Here is a 27721-nt window from a genome sequence, read left to right as displayed (position 1 = left end):
GTGCTCGCACAGGACGTACCGGACTATGCCGGACCACTCGTGGCACAGTACGCAGCTCCGCATACCCCGGAACCTGCCCAGTCTCATGCTGCCATGCCTGAGTACAGGGAGTTGGCTCTGCTCTCCATCCAGGCTCCGCCAACCTGCCTTCTGGCCCCCCAAACCCGGTGGCCTCCTCTCCTAATCTCCCATTTCGCCCTGTGGCAGCCTCCTGCTGCCCAGTCGCCCATGCCGTGTGCCCCCCCCTAAAAAATTATTGGGGGTGCCTCTCGCCTGTCCGACCACGGCCCGGTTGACGCCGCTTCTCCTAATCTCCCATCTCGCCCTGTGGCAGCCTCCTGCTGCCCAGTCGCCCATGCCGTGTGCCCCCCCTAAACATTTTCTGGGGTTGCCTCTCGTCCGTCCGACGACGACACTGTTGACGCCGTTGCTCCTCTCTCGCCAGGGCCTTAACCTTAGCCCATGGCCCTTTTCCCCCGAGCATGTCCTCCCAGGACCACAATTGGCCCACCTGGGCCATCGCCAACCTCTCCAGCTCCTTTCCCGGCGCTTCCTCCCATGTCCAGGCCGCCTGCTCCTGGACACGCTGCTTGGTCCTGATATGGTGGGATCTTCTGTCACGATCGTCGAAGGAGGAGGACCAAGGCGCAGCGTGATGAGCGAACATACTTTATTATCAAAAGTGATAACACGAACAAAACAATAAACGATAACGTGACGTCCTGGGTTAAACACAACCAACACGGAACAAACCAAAAGGAACAAGATCCCACAACTATTGTGGGAAAACAGCCTGTTTAAATGTGGTTCCCAATCAGAGACAACCAGCCACAGCTGACACTCGTTGCCTCTGATTGAGAACCACACTGGCCAACATAGAAATAGAACACATAGAATCTACACACCCTGGCTCAACATATAGAGTCCCCAGAGCCAGGGTGTGACACCAATAATCAATAGATACTGAATATGTTCTGTATAATATCTTCTTCTTTTTTTACTCTCCCCTTTTTTACCCCCAACCCCAGGCAATTTCATCCCCTGTCATCCATCTGTGCTTTCTGGGGACAGAATTATTTAAATGAAGCTAGAAATATAAATATGTATAAATGATTATGCAGAGCAGAGCAATATCATGGCTGGGTGTGTCATGAATACATTGGATGTACATGTCCAACATAGAGCAGCTAGAGTGTACACAATGGATGGATGATCCTTTTGAAAGCTTGTGAACAAGCTTCCAAAGAGCAGTCAAGCAGTTTGTTGACCGGCAGACTGATTAGGCTACTGTGGCTGTCTGAGGAACAATTCATTTCAGACTAGGGAGAATGTGTTGTTGTAATAGAACTGATTTGAGTAGCAACACCTCAATGATCAAAACAAAGGCTCCACGGCAGTCTCAGTGAAAATGTGTAAATTACTGAGGTATGATTATAGTGAGTGTCGTGATATAATCTGGCTGGGCTGAGCTATTCAAACAGTCACCAGACAGGTCGGAGATGACAGGGAAGTCAGTGAGTGACTGTTCAGAGCCTTTACCTGTGTCTCTACCACCCATAGTTGGCAGGTTTGATGCCGGCAGGGGAACACAGAGCAGACTTGTATTTTTTTCATATTTTTTGAGGAATTTGGGAACGGTGTGTGTACGTGCGTGCCTCCCTGTATGTGCGTGCCTACCTGTGTCTGCGTGTGTGGCACGTGCCTGTGTGTGTTTTACAGTAGTGTTCTCTCCAGCTCTCCCCACTTAATTAGACTAGGCCAGGCTGTGGGTAGAGGAGAGCCCTGGAATACCCTGTGCAAGCCTGCCTGCTGGGCTCTCTCACTCCCTGGCTGCCTGCCTCACTTCCTGCCTTTCCCTTCCGGCCTCTCCATGCCTCTCTCTTCCTGCTTGGTTGCTTGCTTGCCTGTCTCTCCCTCCCTCCCTCCCTCCCTGACTGCCTTCCTGCCAACTGCCTCCCTCTCCCTGCCTGCCTGCCTCGCTCTCCCTCCCTCCCTCCCTCCCTCCCTCCCTATCTCGCTCTCTCTCTCTCTCTCCCTCCCTCCCTCCCTCCCATATTTTCAGATATGACTGTGTCATAACAAATGACGTGCAACAATCATGACGAGGGATACCTACCTTGTCCCTATTTATATATTTCACTCAGCGTTTGCTACTTGTCTTCCAGTGAGTTGACAGGCCATGGGGTAAACCTACAATAAGAGCTGTGTTTGAGGGAAACAAGATGTATTGGGCTGACAAATTCAAACAAACGTCAGATTGCTTTGACCCACTAGAGCCATAAAACTAAGAGGGGAATGATTGGTTGAGGTTGACAGATAAGTTAATTTAGTTAGCTGTGACGGAGGTGGTTCAGAGGTGGTGATGAGTAACCTAGCCTGAAAGACATGGCTGAAGACTTGCGCTAGCTCCCCAAGCTAATGCCTAGCCCTAGGCTTTAGTTCACTGGGCTAACACAGTCTTGTAGCAGAGACAGGCAGTAGACATGGATTTGAACCCCCGGTCGGTCACATCTAGCCACTAAGGAGGAGGGTTATATGAATTGACTTTTGTCTTTTAATGTCCAGTTTGTTGTGTTAAGACCACTTTACATACAGTAACCTTGAGGTGTGAAATGTAACGTCTGTCTCTCTGGATGATTAGAGGTGTAACTTCTGACTCGACTCCTGGCGGCATCTGGTCCCCTGCAGGGGGTCTTGGCTCCGTCCTAAAGCCTCTCTCACTGTCTCACTATTTCTCTAATATTTTCTCTGCTCATCCACTCTAATAGCATGGAATACACTTCTGTGATCATCTCACTATCTCTCTATTGCCCATTTCTGCCAGAAGATGTTGTATGTTCCCTGTAAAAAATATATGGCAATGTTTATATGACCCCCTTTCAAACAGACCCTTATTTATCTCACTATCTCAAATAATTTACATCTGCTGATCGGCTCAAACAGCACGGAATACACTACCAACATCCTGAATACAGACATGGGTCATTGCTCCTATAGCCTCTCTCACTATATCTCAACGATCTGCTGAGACATTCAAACAGCATGGGATACACCTCTGTGTACCAAACCAACATTCTGAATACAGACAATTGTCCTTTGCTAATCATGAATCAATTGATAGGTGAAATCAATACTTTTTCATCTATGTATTTGTAAGATTAAACTGGGACATTCTAAGGGCCGGTTTCCCATGGGTATGGGTAATTGAGATAAAGCTATGAGGTTTTGAGGTGTTGAGCTCAATTAGATCTGACTTGTGAAATTCAACATGATTTGCAGGCAATAGACAAACAATACTTTTGGATCACAACACCCCATGATATACATCCCCGAGATCATAGGGCTTCAATGCAAATTGGGAAGAGTCAATGCAAATTGCATCTATTCAATCAAATCAAATCAAATTTTGTTGGTCGCATACACAGATTTGCAGGTGCCACGAAATGCTTTTCTTTCTAGTTCCAACAGTGCAGTAATACCTAGTAATAATTTTAAAAACAATACACACATAAACAAGAAAAACAAATAAAAATAAGAAAATATCAGAGACCAGAATAAATATACACTGCTCAAAAAACTAAAGGGAACACTAAAACAACACATCCTAGATCTGAATGAATGAAATAATCTTATAAAATACTTTTTTTCTTTACATAGTTGAATGTGCTGACAACAAAATCACACAAAAATTATCAATGGAAATCAAATTTATCAACCCATGGAGGTCTGGATTTGGAGTCACACTCAAAATTAAAGTGGAAAACCACACTACAGGCTGATCCAACTTTGATGTAATGTCCTTAAAACAAGTCAAAATGAGGCTCAGTAGTGTGTGTGGCCTCCACGTGCCTGTATGACCTCCCTACAACGCCTGGGAATGCTCCTGATGAGGTGGCGGATGGTCTCCTGAGGGATCTCCTCCCAGACCTGGACTAAAGCATCCGCCAACTCCTGGACAGTCTGTGGTGCAACGTGGCGTTGGTGGATGGAGCGAGACATGATGTCCCAGATGTGCTCAATTGGATTCAGGTCTGGGGAACGGGCGGGCCAGTCCATAGCATCAATGCCTTCCTCTTGCAGGAACTGCTGACACACTCCAGCCACATGAGGTCTAGCATTGTCTTGCATTGCAGGAACTGCTGCTGGGTTGTTGCCCTCCTATGGCCTCCTCCACGTCTCCTGATGTACTGGCCTGTCTCCTGGTAGCGCCTCCATGCTCTGGACACTACGCTGACAGACACAGCAAACCTTCTTGCCACAGCTCGCATTGATGTGCCATCCTGGATGAGCTGCACAACCTGAGCCACTTGTGTGGGTTGTAGACTCCATCTCATGCTACCACTAGAGTGAAAGCACCACCAGCATTCAAAAGTGACCAAAACATCAGCCAGGAAGCATAGGAACTGAGAAGTGGTCTGTGGTCACCACCTGCAGAACCACTCCTTTATTGGGGGTGTCTTGCTAATTGCCTATAATTTCCACCTGTTGTCTATTCCATTTGCACAACAGCATGTGAAATGTATTGTCAATCAGTGTTGCTTCCTAAGTGGACAGTTTGATTTCACAGAAGTGTGATTGACTTGGAGTTACATTGTGTTGTTTAAGTGTTCCCTTTATTTTTTTGAGCAGTGTATATACATATAAAGTTGTGTTTTGTATGTAAACATCATTAAAGGGACCAGTGTTCAATGACTAGAATACAGTATATACGTACATATAAAGTGGGTAAAACAGTATGTAAACATTATTAATGTGACCAGTGTTCAATGACTCTATGTACACAGGGCAGCAGGCTTTAAGGTGCAGGGTAGAGTATGGGGTGGTAGCCGGCCAAAACAGTGACTAAGGCTAGTGGTGACTGTTTAACAGTCTCTTGGTCCTGGCTTTGATGCACCTATACTGTCTAGACCTTCTAGATGGTGGCGGGGTGAACAGGCCTTGGCTCGGGTGGCTGAGGTCCTTGATGATCTTCTTGGCCTTCCTGTGACACTGGGTGCTGTAGATGTCCTGGTGGGCATCACCCAGAGATGCGGTGGGCTGACCATACCACCCTCTGGAGAGCCCTGCAGTTGCAGACGGTGCAATTGCCGTACCAGGCGGTGATACAGCCCGACAGGATGCTCTCAATTGTGCAGCTGTAGAAGGTTGTGAGGTTCTTAAGGGCCAAGCCAAATTTCTTCAGCCTCCTGAGGTTGAAGAGGTGCTGTTGCGCCTTCTTCACCACGCTGTCTGTGTGAAGGGACCATTTCAGGTTGTCAGTGATGTGCACGCCGAGGAACTTGAAGCTTTTGACCCGCTCCACTGCGTCCTCGTCGATGTGGATGGGGGCGTGCTCTCTCTGCTGTTTCCTAAATTCCCAGATCAGCTCCTTCGCTTGGTTGACGTTGAGGGAGAGGTTATTTTCCTGGCACCACTCCGCCAGGGCTCTAACCTCCTCCCTGTAGGCTGTGTTATTGTTGTTGGTAATCAGGCCTACCACTGTTGTGTCGTCAGAAAACTTGATGATTGAGTTGGAGATGTGCGTGGCCACGCAGTCATGGGTGAACAGGGAGTACAGGAGGGGGCTGAGCACGGACCCCTGTCCCCTGTGTTGAGGATCAGCGTGACGGAGGTGTTGTTGCCTACCTTCACCACTTGGGGTCGGTCCGTCAGGAATTCCAGGACCCAGTTATACAGGGAGAGGTTCAGACCCAGGGCTCTGAGCTTAGTGATGAGCTTGGAGGGCACAATGGTGTTGAAGGCTGAGCTGTAGTCGATGAACAACATTCTTACATAGGTATTTCTCTTGTCCAGGTGGGATAAGGCAGTGTGCAGTGCAATGGTGATTGCGTCCTCTGGTGGGACTGTGAGACATGCTGTGACTCTCTGTGGAAGTCAATCATTGGGGCGATATAGGGTGTCGGGTAAGGTGGAGGTGATATGGTCCTTAACTAGCCTCTCAAAGCACTTCATGATGACAAAAGGGAGTACTACGGGTCGATAGTATTGGGAAGAGTCAACAGATCATCGTGACTAACCTAACAGTTTTTTCTTATTAGCTATTTCCTTTGTGAAGTTGACCACTACAGTTAAATAGATGGATGAGAAATCAAGAATCGGAGCTCAAACTACTTTTTGAAAAAATATCTATAAAAAGATGATGATGGTTTGTTAATTACATTACTGCTTAGAATACTTTGAAAATGTAATTACTGTCATATTTCTCCAGACAAATTAGATTGAGCTTGGCCTGAGACAGACTCTACCCAGTAATTCGAGCCTGTGGTGCTGATGAAAGCAGACTAATTATCTAACAGTGGAAAGGGTCTGCTGACTCTATTGTGGTGCCTATTGATCTGTTGATCTAGCAGAGTTAAGTCCATCTAATGATTTAATTTGTGGCAGCAAAGTCCTAGAGCAACAGACCACACTACAGTATGTCCTGAGGAATAACAGACCAACTTGATTTAACGAGTGACCAACATACTAATACTGTCGCTTTTTGAGTGTATTGAAAGGCAAATCGAAAAATATGTTAAAAGAACTGCCATTGGAAATAATGAGGTTAATGGTTAGTTACAAAGGTAATCTTTATTGTTTGTTACATATTTGTGTTTGACTTGGATCTCTACACCACAGGCATTGCCTAATTGACTCTAGTCTAGGCCCTAGAGAAAAGACTACAATTAAGTTGTACTGTCTTGTGCATAACCAAAGTAATAATAATTTTATGTAGATTATTCTATTGGTTTTAGGTACCTTTTCTATAACAATCCATCATAGGATTGTTTATAAGGATAAAGAACCAATTTAATTTGAGTCATCGGGGAGAATAGAACCTTGGGGCAGTGAAAGTAATGCTAGAAATTCAGGAAAACCACGCGCGCACACATTGGCTGTGAGCTCAGTATAAAGAGCCGCAGTGTTGCCTCTTTTTCTCACATCAACTGCAGGCATCCGATTAGTAGTAATCAACAGTGCTACAGTGCTCTTAAGTGACGGAGGACCGTTTTTCTTCGGGGTTTCGCGTTTTACCCATTTTCTTTTAAGTCTTTTGTTTTTTACTGTTACAAATATGAAGGAAAGGAGAAATACGCAGCCGTTGGTGGTGAGATGTAAACTGGTTCTGGTTGGCGATGTTCAATGCGGAAAAACGGCGATTTTGCAAGTCCTCGCGAAGGATTGTTATCCAGAGGTATGCGAATATTTGTTCTCACGTTGCAATACTGACATTTTAAGATACAAATCATATATGTTCTGCAGAGCATCCATATTGAGTTAGTACATGCCTCTGTGGATTTGATGAGCCTAATAAATGTTTTTGGAAAGTTAGGAATATATGCTAACTGATGATGGATTCATTTCTAATAGTGCACCATCCGCTTCAGCTAGAGGCTGCCTATAGCTGCTACATGATGCGCATTTCCAAGAATTCAGTTTTCACATTGGATTATATCAACTTTTCTACTGTAGGCTTCTGATCATCACATCACATTGAATTTTATTTTATAAACCATATATAATAATGCAAAAAAAAAAATCATTCATTTAAATGTTTCATTAGTTCACTTTTTCCACTTTTCTATATTCCATGCACATAGGGACATAAAGCATTTACTGCATAATTGCTAATTTGTACTATTTTCACATTAGAAAGCTTCCTTTCATGTAGGTCCTAATTATGAAATGATAAATTCCATCAGTAGTAGCAGGGATATTGACAGACGGGTTATGTTGCTTCTCTGCTTAGACCTATGTGCCCACGGTGTTTGAGAACTACACAGCGTGTCTGGAACTGGAGGAACAGCGTGTGGAGCTCAGTCTGTGGGACACATCAGGTAACAACATCCTTCATCCTATTTCATCCCTCCTCTGTGCCAGTAACCGAAAGGTCGCTGGTTCTAATCCCCGAGCCGACTAGGTGAAACATCTTTCGATGTGCCCTTGAGCAAGGCACGTAACCATAAACCATGTAAGTCGCTCTGGATAAGAGCGTCTGCTAAATGACTAAAATGTAAATGTATATCCTCTATCTCATCCGCTATATGACCTGCGTCACAGTGGTCTAAAGTATTCACTCTCAGACCGGCCTTAGCTCTTTCTTTTGACTGTGTTGAACATTGATGCATTACTGACATGACTTACTATATCATAGCAACGCCTGAAAGCACAGCACATCCAGTCTTATAATGTGGCTGCACAATATTGATGTATGTGTAGTGTGTACGACGTCATAGAATCCTGGTCGTGTAGCCTACTGACACTAGCCTACAGCATGGGTTTTCAAAACTTCTCCCCTGGGGACCCCCATCCTTTCCATGTAATTGAACTATTCCAGAGCTAGCAAACCTGATTTAAATTCTCAACTAATCATACATTGATTAGGTGAATCAAGTGAGCGAGTTCAGGGTTACAACTAAATATTTAAACGTCTGGGGGTCCCGAGGAGAGGTTTGAAAACCACTGGCCTACTGAATGTTGTGCTAGCTTACTGACACTATAGCCTGCCCCACTATATGTTGTGCTAACTGAGTAGTGTACCCTGTAGCCTACAGTATGTTATTATAACCCCCCCCCCCCCCCCCCCCCAAAAAAAAAGAAGAAAAAAAGAAAAGAAAAATAAGAATTGTAAAGGGGTTATCCCACTGGCTATAGGGTGAATGCACCAATTTGTGAGTCGCTCTGGATAAGAGCGTCTGCTAAATGACGTAAATGTAAATGTAAATGTAGAACCTCCACAGGGCCCTCCACTGTAAAACCACTGACCTGAAAACAACCGACTAACTGATAACCTGGATCTGCCCTGCCAAGCTGCACCTGTTCATATCCCATCACATCTAGCCTAGATACAGTACCTAGATCTCATTCTATACACAGATCTCATTCTATATTCCCCCACACTAAATATACAGATACCACTGTAGGCTGCGCTAGATATACAGATACCACTGTAGGCTACGCTAAATATACAGATACCACTGTAGGCTGCGCTAAATATACAGATACCACTGTAGGCTGCGCTAGATATACAGATACCACTGTAGGCTGCGCTAGATATACAGATACCACTGTAGGCTACGCTAGATATACAGATACCACTGTAGGCTACGCTAAATATACAGATACCACTGTAGGCTACGCTAGATATACAGATACCACTGTAGGCTACGCTAGATATACAAATGCCACTGTAGGCTACGCTAGATATACAGATACCACTGTAGGCTACGCTAGATATACAGATACCACTGTAGGCTACGCTAGATATACAGATACCACTGTAGGCTACGCTAGATATACAGATACCACTGTAGGCTGCGCTAGATATACAGATACCACTGTAGGCTACGCTAGATATACAGATACCACTGTAGGCTACGCTAGATATACAGATACCACTGTAGGCTACGCTAGATATACAGATACCACTGTAGGCTACGCTAGATATACAGATACCACTGTAGGCTACTCTAGATATGTGTTAGCTACAGTGGGTCAGGATGGGTTATTATTAGTAGAATCAGTATGATTTGGCCGTCAGCATACTGTAACACCTTCATGTTACCTTGATATTATTTACATACATCATGATGATCAACCTATAGCCTATATCTCATTCCATACTCAGATACCCTACTCTAGATATGTGTCTGTCGGCTACAGTATGTCAGTATGGCTGAGCCTGTGATTATTAATATGTATTGGTACCCTTTGGCTGCATTCATAGTGGATATTGTCAATCCTTTATATAAGAGACCCACTTGGAGCCTATATAAAGTAATGTTTACCACCGCCATCGTCGTCCACTGCATGACCCCCATGAGCAGAATGAAACGTAAAAATAGTAAATGTAATTTGTTTCAGTGCAAATCTCTGGCTCTTTTTTAATCCGAGCCCTGGCCTCTGATCTGATTGGTCGGACTGTGGCACAGTGCCCGTTGATGGGCAGAGGGCAGAAGGAGGGAGGTGTTAGTGGGAAGAGCCAGTGGATTTGGCAGAGGGAGGTATCAGAGGGTTTTTGGAGCAGATGAGAAACTCAATGAGATACGGTAGTTATGTAGTAGCCTATGATCTACATTTCAATCACCCAAACACTGAAATCATGGCTAAAGTGACTTTCAAAACTATTCTAAGGTGCTACTGCACATCAAGTCCCCCTTTTAAAATGCCTGCCAAAATCCTAATTAATCCTTAAGAGTCTATTGACGCACCCGTGCATAATAAACATAATAAAAAAATCCCCATCAAAATCCGTCAGTTTAAGCTAGAGATATCTGCATGGGCTGCGTCTCAATCCACCGCATCCTCCTATGTCACCTTTCCGCATCTGCGGTGGAAAGTGGCAGAGGGACAGCACTGTTTGTCAGACCAGGAGACAAACCAAAAATCGGTGTCCGAATGGTTTGTCCTACTTATTAATATGACCACTCTATGGATAGATGAGACTTTCACGAACATGATGGTGTCCTCCGGGTCGGCTGAAGGCAATTCAAACAAATCAATGGAAGTATGGAGGTAGTTTTGTGGCAACAAAAATAAGGGGTTAAATATGTGTCCCTATCTCCTAGATATAGGACAGACACTTCATAACCTTATTCCTTATGATTTATTTTTTGACTGTCTTTTTTGCCCTTTATGAATGTGTTATTCAATGCGTTTCTATGGGCTATAGTAGTAAATAATTATTTAACATATTTTTTTATACCTACAAAAATGTAATAGCTAAATGATCCATGGTATGAACATGTTAAAACAATTCCATATGTTAGCTTAGTAGAACCCCCCCAACGGCTTACACTAAGAAAATGACCTACCCTCTCCCTCTGTTCTCTCTCTCTCTCTCTCTCTCTCTCTCTCTCTCTCTCTCTCTCTCTCTCTCTTGCTCTCGCTCTCGCTCTCGCTCTCTCTCTCGCTCTCTCACCCTTGCTCTCCCCCTCTTTCTCTCTCTATCCCCCTCTTCTTTGTCCAGTGTCTATATTGAAAACATAACGTCCACCAGATATCTAACATACTGTATGGTCATGGTCGTGACAGGCAGTTCTGCCTAACTGATGTTCATCATGCCTCATGCATGCCACAGAGTGTCCCCATAACTGTAATATGTTCTAATTGTATGAGCTCTACTGCTGCTGCTGTGGCCATAGAATAATAATTACTAGAAAGGACAACCATTCAATTGACTTGAATAGGAATGCCTGTTCTAATAATGATGTTTCTATGCTAGCCTGATTCTCTGAGTCTCTCCTCATTAGTGAAGCTCCTCTCCATTGATTGGACTGATCTCATCATTGGGTTTCGTGGCAGCTCTCTCCGATGGTTCTCTGGGATTTACTGGCTAAAATCAATCCACTGGTTTTAATCAGTACGCTAGCCCGTTTAACATGCAAGAGAGAGAGAGGGGTGTAGGAGGGACTGGGTCTGCCTGACATTTAGCACCACACATACACACACACACACACATACACACACACACACACACACACACACACACACACACACACAGTGGCTGTAACTCATGAAGAGTAACTTAGGATCTACGGTGTTAGATTGTTTCAGAGTGATTGAGGGTCTTTTAAATGCACTTTCTGATACCAGGCTTTGTATTGTCAAGATATATTATAAGATGATTAGGCTAGCCTGTATGAAACATACATTACATTGACATATGCATCTATATTACAGTACACAGACATTTAGCTGATGAGACGATCTGCATTATGCTAGTAAAACATTCCAACATCATTAAGAAATTATAGAAAATATTCCATTGCTGTATTATAACACATTCATAGGGAAGCAGAGGATATGGGGAATGAGTCAGGGTTTGGGTGAATTCCATTGCAATTTTCCTCATTGAAAATGAATTGGAATTTCAGTTTAGATGGGGAATTGACTGAATTGAAACGGAATTGAACCTGACTCTGAAATGTGTGAAGACTTGATCCTATGGTGTCAGGGTGGATACTAATATTTTCCCCCTTCTGTCCATCTCTTTAGTAACCTCTGACCTCTAACCTCACTGTCCTCTTGGTTAATTTTTAGACCAGCAGTAGTGGTAACATCCTAATGGATGGGCATGTGTTGTTTTGTTGCTGTGAGATAGTTATCAGCCCAGCAGACTGCAGCCCTAAGGGGTGGATATGACAGGATAGTTACATCCCAAAACCCAGTGAGTCATGCCAGCTCTCCGTCTGCATCATTAATCTGACTGACTTTAGGAATACCCTCCTTTCCTCTTTCTAAATGAATTGTAGGTTAATGATGTGGATTATTAGGCATAACCATGAAGGCACTCACTCCTTGATTAATATAATACACCCCAAAGTAGACTGCGTCTCTGCCCCTCCCCCACCTGTATGTGCTATTCAACATCCAAATATTCACACTAGTGTACCTTTTAGAATGGATGCCCAATGCATTGCTTCATAGAAGGCTAGTGTGGATATTGGAACAGTCCTGTCCTCCTCTCCTCTTCTTATCTCCAATTCCAGTATCCCTCCATCCCACTTCCACACTACTGGTCCACTTTCCACCTCGACACACCGCTGCAGGCGTTAGTAATGATTGAGTTCAGGCCTAGCCATGATAGGAATGTTGATGCCGTTTTAGTTTTTCTATTTTTTTCTTTCTACTGAATCCTCCCCATCTATGATTCATGCAACAGAACGTCTCCATTTGTAGCAAGGAAAGAGGGAGGAGCAGAGTGGAGGAGAGGAAAGTGAGGTTGAGAGAGAGAACATGTGGCTCATAGTTAGGAGCTCTGCTGTCAGTGGTGGGTCAGCTCTCTCACAACGCCTGGAGAAAAGTTGACCATCTCAGAAACAACATACATATATTGCAATCTTCTGAGATGTGCAAAAATAAGACAACCTGAGAGCTCCACTGTACAGTGTGTTGTATGGCTGTGGCGTTGTGAGCCTGAGTGGATAGCTCCACTGTGTAGTGTGTTGTATGGCTGTGGTAAGAGAGGGGAGGAAAAGTGCCTCTTCTGTGAAGGATTAATGGTAGTGGAGGCCTCACTGTGATCTGACACCCTCCCTCCCTCTCCTCCTTCCTCTCCCTCCCTCCCTTCCTTTACTCCCTCCCTCCCTCCCTCCCTCCCTCCCTCCCTCCCTCCCTCCCTCCCTCCCTCCCTCTCCTCCTTCCTCTCTCTCCTTCTCTCCCTCCCTCCCTCCCTCTCTCCCTCCCTCCTCCAGCTACTGGGGAACAGGATACCTAGGCTATAGCTCAGCGGCTAACACAGTCTTGCTACATACAAGAGACCTGGGTTCAAACCCCAGTTGGTCATAACAGCAGGTCCTTCCTCCCCCTCCCTTTCCCCCCCTCGCTCATCCCTCTTCTCCTGAGTAATGTGTCCATATTTAATTGAAATGGCTCCCCAGCCCCCTGTTTGCATCATGTCCATCGATCTCTGCATTTAAATCAGTGGCCATTTAATGCAGAGTCACACCCTGGGCTCCCCGGTCCGTGACTGCCCTTCTCTTCCCCGACCATTTGGGAGACACACACCCACGCCTCGCACACACACGCACACGCACACACACACTCACCTCTTAATCTTCCCTGGGAGGCAGAGGGATGCTAGCCACCTCCATGCAGAAGCTGACGGACACACTGATCATGATAATGATAGTCGGCCTTCTTCCCTGCCTTTGAACTGCCTTAATTAATTGGTCCGATATTATGTGTCTGACTGTTTCTTAATGCCGTAATGTAAGTTATAATATAGTAATGATAATGTAATATCTATATTTATGACACACACACACACACATTCATACTACATGCACACACACACACACACACACACACATACATTCATACTACACACATCACAACTACTGCTACCAGACTCTTATTATGATTGCTAAATACTGCAAAATTTAAACACTTGCCCCCCTTCCCCAAAACATGTGTAAATATTGCACTATAAATTGTGCTTCCTGTATTATACTGATGCTAAAATGTTTATTCTATTCTACTGATCTATTTACTTTATGTTCGTATTCTTATCTTTTATTATTTATTATTGTTGTTGCATTGTCGAGAAGGAACCTGCAAGTAAGCATTTCGTTGGACAGTACTGTATACCATGTTTCTCCTGTACATACGACTTGAAACTTGAACTAAACAAAGAGGGTTGATGGACTGTGTTACCTCCTGTGTAAAAACAGCAGAAGTTGATGAGTATGATCTGTTTGATATTGTTCAGGTAGTTCAAAGTACATGCTCTCCATCACTCAATGGTCAGGAGTGAGCTGAGAAAACATCCTTAAGATGAAAGCTGTAGTCATTTCTAAAGGCATATTTTTTAAAACATTTTTAGTCATTTAGCAGACGCTCTTATCCAGAGCGACTTACAGGAGCAATTAGGGTTAAGTGCCTTGCTCAAGGGCACATCGACAGATTTTTCACCTAGTCGGCTCGGGGATTAGAACCAGCGACCTTTCGGTTACTGGCACAACACTCTTAGATACAGACTGAAGTGTTTCGTGAAGCAACAAGCTAGTCCTATTGTTCCTCTACAGAAGCTACACCGTTGACGTTCAAAACGTCAAACTACTCAGATATTCTACCACAGCTTGTCATTATTTCAAACCCGTCTCACAGCAGCTGGCTAATTCAATTTTATCCTTTGATAATGTGGAGAATCATTAACTATTTATGGCCTGGTCTATATGAAGACACACCCATGTTCTTTGTGCTCTTTTGGAGGCGGTGGTACCGTATCCTTTTCTGTGTTGTTCTGTACATCACATTGTAAATAAATTAGCTTGGATATATGTAATATGTAATGAACGGTGACGTCATCGTCTAGTGTGGTATATATAGCCATAAAGGGAAATGTAGATAGATTATACCCATTAGATAGCAATTGGAAGTCCTATGTAATCAGAGTTAACAACATTATCCCTTCGAGCCTCTCATTTTCCCTTTGATTAGACTAAGAAATGAGAATCACCTTTCACTGATGCCAAATATAACCGATAAACAAAGTGAACGAGAGAGAGGAGACTCAAGTAACCAAGGGGTGTGTGTGTGTGTGCGTGGTGTGTGTGTGTGCCCTCATACGTGTGTGCAGACGTTTTCATGCATGTGTGTGTGCCCCAACATTGTTTTAACAGAGGAATGTGTAGAGCAAGAAGCAGGGTAGGTGGGTGGGCAGTAAGACACAGCAGTGTGTTTGCGGGATGTGTAAAATGATTGATTGGCAGTTGCGGCCAGCCTTTAAGGAGGGGTGGGAGGAATGCTTTATGCAGATGGAGAATTCCAAGGCTGTTGCTGTGGTAACGGCAGAGGGACTGGAGGTATTGCTCTGTGTTGAGTGGGGGGAGGACAAGGGGGCGTTTAGAGGGGAGAGAGAGAGAGGGGGGAGTAGTTGCTTAAGGATTCCAAGCACAGGAGTAGGAGCATCTGCCTGCTCTGCTGCCCCCAACCAGCCTCACTGTTCTGTTCCACTTGCCTAATCCACTGCTAAAAAAGATCATTGTGGATTTAGTGCCTTGGTTGTCCTCATCTCCCCCTCTGAAAGACCAATAGGGGAGAGGATGACAGGGAAAAGAGAGAGGAAAGGCAAAGTACGTCTCAGCTCAGTATGAGAAGTGATATCCCTCCGAGATAATCCCTGGTCTCTGTTCTCTCTATGTCTCTCTCTATGTCTCTCTCTATGTCTCTCTCTATGTCTCTCTCTCTCTATGTCTCTCTCTCTATATGTCTCTCTCGCTCTATGTCTCTCTCTCTCTATGTCTCTCTCTCTGTCTCTCTCTCTCTCTATGTCTCTCTCTCTATGTCTCTCTCTCTATGTCTCTCTCTCTATGTCTCTCTCACTCTATGTCTCTCTCTCTATGTCTCTCTCTCTATGTCTCTCTCTCTCTCTGTCTCTCTCTCTATGTCTGTCTCTCTCTCTATGTATCTCTCTCTCTATGTCTCTCTCTCTCTCTATGTCTCTCTCTCTCTCTATGTCTCTCTCTCTCTATGTCTCTCTCTCTATGTCTCTCTCTCTCTCTGTCTCTCTCTCTATGTCTGTCTCTCTCTCTATGTATCTCTCTCTCTATGTCTCTCTCTCTCTCTATGTCTCTCTCTCTCTCTATGTCTCTCTCTCTCTATGTCTCTCTCTCTATGTCTCTCTCTATGTCTCTCTCTCTGTGTCTCTTTCTGTGTCTCTCTCTCTCTCTGTGCCTCTCTCTCTGTGCCTCTCTCTCTCTGTGCCTCTCTCTCTATGCCTCTCTCTTTGTCTCTCTCTCTCTCTATGTCTCTCTCTCTCTCTGTCTCTCTATGTCTCTCTCTCTCTATGTCTCTCTCTCTCTGTCTCTCTCTCTCTCTCTATGTCTCTCTCTCTATGTCTCTCTCTCTCTATGTCTCTCTCTCTCTCTATGTCTCTCTCTCTATGTCTCTCTCTCTCTATGTCTCTCTCTCTCTATGTCTGTCTCGCTCTGTCTGTTTCTTTCTCTCACACACACTCTCTTTCTATCTTTCTCTCTCTCTCTCTCTCTCTCTACTCACCCAACTACAGGTTGTTTCTTCTATTACTTATGATGTATCCTTTCTGCATTATATTTCTAAAAGAAAACAGTCTACTTCTTCATGTTGTCTTGGACCCCTGTTAACAAGTGTCTGTCCTCTCCTCTAGGTTCTCCCTACTACGACAACGTTAGGCCTCTCTGTTACAGCGACTCTGACGCGGTGCTCCTCTGTTTCGACATCAGCCGCCCAGATATTTTTGACTGTGGGCTCAAGAAGGTAATGTTCCCCATCTCTCACTTATGTCTGTCTGTCTGTCTCTCTCTTTCTCTCTCGCTCTAAACAGTCTTCATATCTGTCGGCAAGTCCTCAGAGCTTCTATCTATACTGAACAAAAATATAAACGCAACATGCAATGTGTTGGTTCCATGTTTCAAGAGCTGAAATAAAAGATACCAGAAATGTTCCATATGCACAAAAAGCTTGTTTACATCCCTGTTAGTGAGGATTCCTCATTTGCCAAGATAATCCATCCACCTGACAGGTGTGGCGTATCAAGAAGCTGATTAAAAAGCATGATCATTACACAGATGCACCTTGTGCTGGGGAAAATAAAAGGCCAATCTAAAATGTGCAGTTTTGTCACGCAACACAATGCCACAGATGGCTCAAGTTTTGAGGGAGTGTGCAATTGATATGCTGACTCCAGGAATATCCACCAGAGCTGTTGCCAGAGAATGTAATGTTCATTTCTCTACCATAAGCCACCTCCAACATCGTTTTAGAGAATTTGGCAGAACGTCCAACCAGCCTCACAACAGCAGACCACGTGTAACCACACCAGCACAGGACCTCCACATCCGGCTTCTTCACCTGCGGGATCATCTGAGACCAGCCAGCCAGACAGCTGATGAAACTGAGGAGTATTTCTGTCTGTAATAAAGCCCTTTTGTGGGGAAAAACTCTGTCTTATAGGCTGGGCCTGGCTCTCCAGTGTGTGGGCAAATGCCCTCTCAGGCCCTCCTATGGCTGCGCTCCTGTCCAGTCATGTGAAATCCATAGATTAGGGACTAATTAATTTATTTCAGTTGACTGATTTCCTTATATGAACTATAACTTAGTAAAATCGTTGAAATTGTTGCGTGTTGCTTCATACATCATGTATGTTGACAACCCTTTAAATAAGTGGATTCGGCTATTTCAGCCAAACCCGTTGCTGACAGGTGTATAAAATCGAGCACACAGCCATGCAATCTCCACAGACAAACATTGGCAGGAGAATGGCCTTACTGAAGAGTTCAGTTACTTTAAACGTGGCACTGTCATAGGATGCCACCTTTCCAACCAGTCAGTTCGTCAAATTTCTGCCCTGCTAGATCTTCCCCGGTCAACTGTAAGTGCTGTTATTGTGAAGTGGAAACGTCTAGGAGCAACAACGGCTCAGTCACAAAGTGGTAGGCCACACAAGCTCACAGAACGGGACCGCCGAGTGCTGAAGCCCGTAGCACGTACAAATCATCTGTCCTCAGTTGCTACACTCACTACCGAGTTCCAAACTGCCTCTGGAAGCAACGTCAGCACAATAACTGTTCGTTGGTAGCTTCATGAAATGGGTTTCCATGGCCGAGCAGCCGCACACAAGCCTAAGATCACCATGTGCATTGCCAAGCTTCGGCTGGAGTGGTGTAAAGCTCGCCGCCGTTGGACTCTGGAGCAGTGGGAACGCATTCTCTGCAGTGATGAATCACGCTTCACAATCTGGCAGTCCGACAGACGAATCTGGGTTTGGCAGATGCCAGGAAAACACTACTTGCCCGAATTGGCATAGTGCCAACTGTAAAGTTTGGTGGAGGAGGAATAATGGTCTGAGGCTGTTTGTTATGGTTCTGGCTCCTTAGTTCCAGTGAAGGGAAATCTTAACGTTACAGCATACAATGACATTGTAGACGATTCTGTGCTTCCAACTTTGTGGAAACAGTCTGGGGAAGGCCCTTTCCTGTTTCAGCATGACTGGCCTGCACAGAGCCCTGACCTCAACGCCATCGGACACCTTTGGGACCAATTATAATAATAATAATAATAATATGCCATTTAGCAGACGCTTTTATCCAAAGCAACTTACAGTCATGCGTGCATACATTTTTTTTTTTTTTTTTGTGTATGGGTGGTCCCGGGGATCGAACCCACTAACTTGGCGTTACAAGCGCCGTGCTCTACCAGCTGAGCTACAGAGGACCACGCAGACTTGGAACGCAGACTGCGAGCCAGGCCTAATCGCCCAACATCGGCGCCCGACCTCACTAATGCTCTTGCGACTGAATGGAAACAAGTCCCCGTAGCAATGTTCCAACATCTAGTGGAAAGCCTTCCCAGAAGAGTGGAGGCTGTTATAGCAGCAAAGAGTGGGACCAACTCTATATTAATGCCCATGATTTTGGAATGAAATGTTTGACGAGTAGGTGTCCACATACTTTTGGACATGTAGTGTATGTCTCCAGCCATCAGGCTAGAAATAATCTGGCTGTTATTGGGGTTTTCAAAAATTGCTATTCAAAACAGAGGCAATGTATTGTTGCTGTCTAGTTTATAGCTAGTTTATGTGCTTCACCAGGTCCTTAGACTACTTATGTAGGTATTCATAAGGCAAGTACATTAGTCATTTGGGAGACCTATCTATAGAATTACGAATTAGAATACTAGAATGGGCATGAACCATATGATGCTCTAAAAGGTCAGCCATTTTGGTAAGGGAGTTGGTCAACCATGGTTTGTTTGCCAGTGATGTGATAATATATTGTGTAAAACAATGAATTTGAAGATTATCTGCACTGTTTGTTAGCTAGCTGTAGCCAGCCAGTTTTAGAGGAATGATCAGTGTAGCCAACAATGTTTCTGTGAGATCCACTATTGGCTTCTTGATTTGTCGCTAGAAGTCGCTAGATGACGTTTTGTAGTTTCCGCGACGACGTCACACCACCAATTTGCCCTGCTGCGCGTTTTCGCCCCCCTCTCCCACCGAACACCGCCTCCCCTTGTGCTTCTCTGCCTGTGTGCGTGCTGATGCTGTGACTTCTGTTGCACAGACAGCTTCTCCCACTCTCGTTTGCAGCAGAATTGAGTGGGAAATGTAGCAAAATGCTATCAAAACCATAGAAACCCTCTGTCAAAACTCCCCAAAGCAGCCTGAAAAGTAACTGAATTTGTTGCTAGAATCTTATACCAATAAATGTTACTGGAGGGGTCTGAAAATGCGCTAAATATAGGGACAAAGTCACTAAGTTGGCAACACTGGGAATGATAACATACATTTCTCAAATTAACTGCCAATATGCCAACATTCCATTTAAGCAATGCAGTCAGTCCACAGCCATACACTGGCTGAAATCAGTTGATGATGTGACTTAGACAAGTTGTAAATGAAACAAGTACTGATATTGTATCATATAATAACACTCACAGCTTTCCAAGAAAATACAAATTGAGACATTTATGGTCTGTTTACATATATTTTAGAGGCTATTTATACAGAAGATTGGTATAAAATCCGTATTAACTGTATTTTGGGTTGACAATTTTTATATTTCTGAAATATCACATGCCTTACTTATATTTTCCTGTATAAGTAAAAACAGGAAATGCATCACCTATGCCTCTACAGCCATTCATTCCAATTAGGAATGAATTCAGGATCTCTATCTGGACTTATCCCTAATCATGACTTGTTCATTATCATAACTACATGTGAGTAAATATCTGCTCTGTTGTCTTTCCAGTGGAAGACAGAGATCCTAGATTTCTGCCCCAGCACACGCATTCTTCTAATTGGCTGTAAGACCGACCTGCGCACTGATGTCTGCACCCTGATGGAGCTGTCCAATCAGAAACAGGTCCCCATCACCCATGAGCAGGTGAGACTGAGATCGCGCACACACAAACACACATACACACACACACACACACACTGGGTCTGTTCAGGAGGGTGCGATGTTCAGATAGAGCTGTTTTATCTGTTGTATGGAACAGAACAAGTTCTCACCCACTCTCTCCTCTGCCCCCCTCTTCCCTCCTATCCCAGGGTTCCTCCATGGCCAAGCAGCTAGGCGCTGAGGCCTACCTGGAGTGTTCAGCGTTCACCTCAGAGAAGAGTATCCACAGTGTGTTCCGGACGGCCGCTCTGGCTTGCATCAACAAGCTCCAGCCGCTCCCCAAGACCAGCCCCACCCGACACCTCTCCAAGAGACTCCTCCACCTCCCCAGCCGCTCCGAGCTGCTCTCCTCTACCTTCAAGAAGGAGAAGACCAAGAGCTGCTCCGTCATGTGAGTGGAGACCCAGGGCGGGGGGTGTCGCTCCCCTCCCACACGCTGCTCCGATTCCCCAGACCCCCTGACTGTTTGGTTCGGGGAAGGTGGGGGTGGGTTTCATCACGATGGCTTAATCAAGAGAAGGCTCTTCTTCCATGTTGAATCCTTCCTCACTCCCCCTCAAAGTGAAATCAATTCAGAACAGGTGGACACCTTGCTGTCCACGTTGTCCTGAAGTACTCTCCAGAGCATATCTCATATTTTTCAGTACTGTACCTTGGCTTTTTGATCATCAGCTAACTATTGTTCTCACCTGTTACAGTAACGGTATGCAACCATGATGGTGTGACATCCCAATTATTTAGGCACATGGTGATTTGTCCAAATTGGAAAATGTGCAACAAGTGACAAAGTTTTAACCTTGTGAAGAAAAAATGCCTCTCAAGTCAAAAAATATATCAAACATTACTGAACATTGTATCCCTCCTACACTGCAGAGTGGGAACTATAAGGTGTAGCAACGTGAGCAAATCGGTGGTCTCCCAAATGGGTGTTTGTGCTCTTCTTGATTTAGGCCCAACGGGGGCTGATTGAGAGAGGTGTAAAGAGAGGAGTGTTTGATTTGACCACAGCGAGAACAGAGGGCCATTACACGTCTCATTGTCTCGGCCGTGATAAGAGCAGCAGGTCTAGACAGACAGACAGACAGGCAGGCAGGCAGGCAGACAGGCAGAGACACATACAGGCAGACAGACAGGCAGACACCAGGCTAGACTGAGAAGTGTGAGCCATCCGCGCTCTTCTAGGCTCTCAGTCAGTGGAGTACCAGGCTAAAGAGGCAATGTACAGAACAGATAGATAATGGAGCTTTGGGATAAGCAAAGAAAAGAGGGAAGTAAAAAAAATTAAGTACATGTACTGGAGTGATAGAAATCCAGTTCTCTCCCACCATTTGATAAAGAGGAAATGACTTCTAGGGAGTGGGGTATTGTTCTAACCTGGGCCATAGACACAACATGGTTTAATGTAGATCTGTCAAGAGATCTGTGAAGTTACATATGGTAATAACCAGGTCAGTGTTGAAATTCCCCTGAGGTGATTCTTTAAAGGACTGTCTGTTTGAAACTAGAATATGCTGCTTAAAAACTGTCAGGCTGAATCCACTGGGGAAATGTGATTTCCAGTTTACGAAGTCCTACTACAGGATAAAATGTTGTAGCATCACATTATTAGGATTTTGATCAGTGTTTCCCCTATATTCATTTAGCAACGTTGGGTCTAAAACCAGATATAAACCATGCAGAAAAGATAATGGATCTATATATTTTTTAATTAGATCATCTTTGATAACGAACAATCACCAAAATAAAAACTAGACAGTCAGGAAGAATCTAAAATTCCATTCAGGGCATAGGCCCATATTGATCTTGTTATAATGTTTGAGTCACTCAGAGAGCATAAGAACACAGCATAAGCCATGACAAAATGTGTAGAACTGTAGCCAATTAGCTTTAAAACAGCAACATTTTGTCTGCGGCCAAGAGGACGGCCTCTAAAATGTTTGGTCGGAGGCCACGCCATTGGCCACTCGTGTTGGGTTTCATCACGAGGGCTTTATCAAGAGAAAGCTTTCTTCCATGTTGAATCCTTCCACCCCCACCCCCCTCAAAGTGAAATATATTCAGAACAGGTGGACACCTTGCTGTCCACTTTGTCCTGAAGTACTTTTCAGTGCATATCTCATATTTTCTGTACTGTATCTTGGCTTTTTAATCATCAGCGAAACTATTGTTCTCATCTGTTACAGTAACGGTATGCAACCATGATAGTGTGACATCCCAATTATTTAGGCACATGGTGATTTGTCCAAATTGGAAAATGTGCAACGTGTGACAAAGTTTTTACCTTGTGAAGAAAAGTTTTAACCCTCCCCACACGCTAACTTTGCCACCGCTGCTGAAGAAAATCCTAGGGGAAACACTGTTGATAACCAACAAAGATCAAACCATGTGCAGTTTATATTATGGCTTTCACATCATATCCCCCAAGTTCATCCTGATTGTTGAAAATATGGCTGTTGATTTATTTCATTTTCAACAATCTTATGTAGCACTCCATTTCCTTTACTCTCTTACTCTTCCTAAATATTTCTTTTCATCCTTCTATATCTCTTTCTCTCGTTCCTCTAGTAAACCTCCAATGAGCAGCACTTAAGTCCCACCAACATGGAGGGCAGTCCAGTCCAATATGTCGCTAAACTATTACCCTTTTTTTGCTTAAATCTTTGGCTTCATGGTTATACATGTGTGTGTACAGTATGGCATTGATCTATCTCTGCTTTAACCATCAAGCAATAATGATTCAAGTGATTGTGATGCAAAGTCAACTGATCGAGTGGCAATAACAATGCAGCTTTGGGATCAATTTGGGAGATATGTCATGCTACAGCTCCATGGACATACAGTAGCCTATGTACAGTATGGCAAAACAAACTGAACCATCATCATTTCTGCTGTAAAAAAAAGCTGCCGTCCCATCTGTGTTTGCCCCTTCCTCTTCTTCTACCTGTCAGTAGCCACTGGTATGTAGGGTAACCAATGACATGGCTTGCTGTGCCACTAAACAAGTTTTGAATTTGAGAGTAAAGGGGGTCAGTGAGTCTGCTATCAGTTGTACAGTATCTTTAGGAGATGAGTGAGTAAAGGAAATAAGACTAAGAAGAGATGATCTGGTCTAAGACATTAGGCTCCAGCCACTGTTGGCTTGTTGAAGCATTTTGCATTGGGGTACGTTATGTGGAAGCCTCCTAACTTCAAACAATTGACTAACAAAATGCACAGGCTGGCCCTGTCCAAAGAAATATATTTTTTCCGTTATTCGTTTTTGGGTTTATTGGGTTTTAATTTTCGTATTAAAGCGTGAATTGAATCCTTGTTTTTGTTTTGTGACTGAGACTGTGTTTGTTAACCTACACTACAGGTCAAAAGTTTTTTTTTTTTACTATTTTCTACATTGTAGAATAATAGGGGAGACATCAAAACTATGAAATAACACATATGGAATCATGTAGTAACCAAAAAAGTGTTAAACAAATTAATATTTGAGATTCTTCAACTAGCCACCCTTTGCTTTGATGACAGCTTTGCACACTATTGGCATTCTCTCAACAAGCTTCATGAGGTAGTTATGGGGAATGCATTTCAATTAATAGGTGTGCCTTCTTAAAAGTTAATTTGTGGAATTTATTTCCTTCTTGATGCATTTGAGCCAATCAGTTGTGTTGTGACAAGGTAGGGGGGGTATACAGAAGATAGCCCTAATTGGTAAAAGACCAAGTCCATATTATGGCAAGAACAGCTCAAATAAGCAAAGCGAAACGACAGTCCATCATTACTTTAAGACAATACGGAAAATGTCAAGAACTTTGAAAGTTTCTTTAAGTGCAGTCGCAAAAACCATCAAGCGCTATGATGAAACTGGCTCTCATGAGGACCACCACAGGAATGGAAGACCCAGAGTTACCTCTGCTGCAGAGGATAAGTTCATTAGAGTTACCAGCCTCAGAAATTGCAGCCCAAATAAATGCTTCACAGAGTTCAAGTAACAGACACATCTCAACATCAACTGTTCAGAGGAGACTGTGTGAATCAGGCCTTCATGGTCTAATTGCTGCAAAGAAACCACTACTAAAGGACACCAATAAGAAGACTTGCTTTGGCCAAGAAACACGAGCAATGGACATTAGACCGGTGGAAATTTGTCCTTTGGTCTGGAGTCCAAATTGTAGATTTTTGGTTCCTACTGCCGTGTCTTTGTGAGACGCGGTGAGGGTGAACGGATGATCTCCGCATGTGTATTTCCCACCGTAAAGCATGGAGGAGGAGGTGTTATTGTGTGGGGTGCTTTGCTGTTGACACTGTCTGTGATTTATTTAGAATTCAAGGCACACTTAACCAGCATGGCTACCACAGCATTCTGCAGCGATATGCCATCCCATCTGGTTTGGGCTTAGTGGGACTATCATTTGTTTTTCAACAGGACAATGACACAACACACCTCCAGGCTGTGTAAGGTCTATTTTACCAAGAAGGAGAGTGATGGAGTGCTGCATCAGATGACATGGCCTCCACAATCCCCCGACCTCAACCAAATTGAGATGGTTTGGGATGAGTCGGACGGCAGAGTGAAGGAAAAGCAGCCAACAAGTGCTCAGCATATGTGGGAACTCCTTCAAGACTGTTGGAAAAGCATTCCAGGTGAAGGTGGTTGAGAGAATGCCAAGAGTGTGCAAAGCTGTCATCAAGGCAAAGGGTGGCTATTTGAAGAATCTCGAATATAAAATATATTTTGATTTGTTTAACACTTTTTTGGTTACTACATTATTCCATATGTGTTATTTCATAGTTTTGATGTCTTCCCTATTATTCTACGATGTAGAAAATAGTAAAAATAAAGAAAAACCCTTAAATGAGTAGATGTTCTAAAAGTTTTGACCGGTAGTGTATGTGGTGAGCTGTGTTAGTCAGTCAGTCAGTCCCAATGACTAGAGGAGTGATTTGACTTGTACAAAGGCTCTAGTTCCTTGTTGGTCACACACTGGAATTCCTCAGCAACGCCTAGCAACAGTTCAACACAGGAAACCAATCGAGACTCACACTGGCTCCTCTGAGTCTCTCGGTTGGTTCGTAGCTCAGATAGGGAGTGAAAGAGGGCGAATCATATAACAGGACATATCCACATACAGTGTAACTCCACATTCCGCTTCTATCTCAAGGGTTGATCGGAATTTGGATTCAGAATATTTTTTTTTTTTTTTTTTATAGTTCCAAGTTCCAAGCTCATACAGGGGGCTCAGGTATTGGATATAGAAGCATTTCATGGACCATATCAGTTAATAATATGCAGCCAGCCAATGTGTAGTACAGTCAGTGTGTGGTACGTTGATGCAGTCCAACTCCTAGCATGTCCTATAACAGTTGTATGATTGTACATATCTTGTTTTATAATCTTTGTAAAGACATCTTTAAACAATGTCGCAGGAAAATGTTTGATTCAAACGATGAAAGACCAATATGTTGTTGTTGATGTGAATATTTATTTGATAGCTATTATTGCTATTTTCTTAGCTTTTTTTTGGTTGACATGTATTTGTTTGAAATGTATTTTGGACATTGGACCTTCTCTCCTTTTCTTTTGCTCTGCTAATAAAGCTTGCCATGACTGGCACCATGAGTTACAGTTTCAGTTGTATTTATTAACTAACGTAACTCTCAGACACCCACAAATGAACCAATTAATTAAAGGAAAATGTTATACATTTTGGTTTAATTTATGATTGTCCTGGCAACATACAGTATCTGTCTAAGAGGCTATTGACACTGTCTCAAAGGACAATGATTGCTCATCTTGTGGCTCAATCACACGTCATTGACACGTCATTGATAAGGTCAGCCAATTGACAGCTCTGCCCTATCAATCGTGTGTGTGCATTCGTGCGTGTGTGAGTGTGTCTCATTGACTTCCATATAGAAAGGCCACACCACATATCAAGTAGCTCTCGCTTTAATGATCAGGCACATTAACCCCAGTAGACTGGCCAATCACTCTTGTCTTATCAGTTTAAACCTGCAGTGAGGTCATCAGACAGATAACTCCATGAGAATCATTGCAATTAACTTTGCCTTCTCCTTTTAGTTTGGAGAGAGAAGAGAGAGTGGATCAGAATAGCATCTCTCACACAGGGTTTTCAGGCAGGCATTAGAGTGCACTCAGATGAGCACTCAGATCTAGTGCACTCAATCCTAGAACATAATGTCACTAATAAAGGAAAATAAGGAAGCTCCACACTGTAGTTTCCTGATCAACACACACAGTAAAAACCATGAAAGTACAGAACACTTCTGTATCCTCCTAGTATAATTCCCCTCCCAGGGATGTTCTGTACTGTGACAGACAGACAGACAGACAGACAGGCAGGTTGCACTCTTGGCACACCTTCCCCTCATCCCCTTTACAATCTGTTTGAAACCTTCCTCGTTCCCTCCCTGTCTTCTCCTCAGTGACACAACATCTGTCTCCCAACGTGCCACATCTGGGAGTGTGTGCGTGTGTGTGTTTGTGCGTGCACGCATGTGAGCGTGTGTGCACGTGTGTGTGTGTCTGTGCTCGAGCCCATTTGTGTGCATGTGTGCATGCCTGTGCAGTTTAAACATCACAGCTGCTGGTGGGTGCCTAAGACAGGCCCCGTTGCCAGGAGACATGTGGCATAGGTGCCAACCCCAACCCACTGCCTGGTCAATGTGACCTCACACAGCCTGTCTCAACATCTTACTTAGGGTCCCCAGATACCCAGCTCTAATTACTCGGAGGAACCCATGCCTTCAGGTCACATCTGCAAGTCAAATCCACCTCCATGATGTTAAACAATGGTGTGTGTACGGTACAGACGTTTAATCTATCCTTACTTGTGTATTGTCAGGATCAGGGATGATATGTTTTGTTAGTTGTTTACCAAAGAGTTGCTCTCTCTCTCTCTCTCTCTCTCTCTCTCTCTCTCTCTCTCTCTCTCTCTCTCTCTCTCTCTCTCTCTCTCTCTCTCTCTCTCTCTCTCTCTCTCTCTCTCTCTCTCTCTCTCTCTCTCTCTCTCTCTCTCTCTCTCTCTCTCTCTCTCCTCTCTCTCTCTCTCTCTCTCTCTCTCTCTCTCTCTCTCTCTCTCTCTCTCTCTCTCTCTCTGCCATCTGTGAAATTTGTATTTTTCCACCTAGTGACTGTCACTGTTTAAATCCTCTCTATGCATTAGAGAGGAACACAGTTCCACAGTGGATTAACTTCCCCAACGGGAAGACAGGTTTCCAAATCCCCCTGTTGCTTTTAGAACACAACAATACGGTTGGTTTCAAACTGAGCATGTGGGTTTCCAAATCTCCCTGTTGCTTTTAGAACACAACAATACAGTTGGTTTCAAACTGAGCATGTCCAC

At 44.0% G+C, this 27721-nt stretch overlaps 1 protein-coding gene across 1 annotated transcript; it reads left to right on the top strand.

The window, feature by feature from the left end:
• Nucleotides 1-6925: 6925 nt before the first annotated feature.
• On the top strand, nucleotides 6926-21622 carry LOC311150399 (rho-related GTP-binding protein Rho6-like). The gene is made up of 5 exons (XM_084187863.1): nucleotides 6926-7174; nucleotides 7730-7817; nucleotides 16610-16719; nucleotides 20214-20348; nucleotides 20516-21622. Exons 1-5 carry the CDS (start codon nucleotides 7055-7057, stop codon nucleotides 20759-20761), a joined length of 699 nt encoding a protein of 232 aa, XP_084043989.1. The 5' UTR covers nucleotides 6926-7054; the 3' UTR covers nucleotides 20762-21622.
• The last annotated feature ends 6099 nt before the right edge of the window (nucleotides 21623-27721 follow it).

The sequence above is a fragment of the Coregonus lavaretus genome (genome assembly GCF_964263955.1).
Source record: "Coregonus lavaretus genome assembly, chromosome: 22".
Taxonomy (NCBI): domain Eukaryota; kingdom Metazoa; phylum Chordata; class Actinopteri; order Salmoniformes; family Salmonidae; genus Coregonus; species Coregonus lavaretus.
This window is presented reverse-complemented; position numbering and strand designations above follow the sequence as displayed.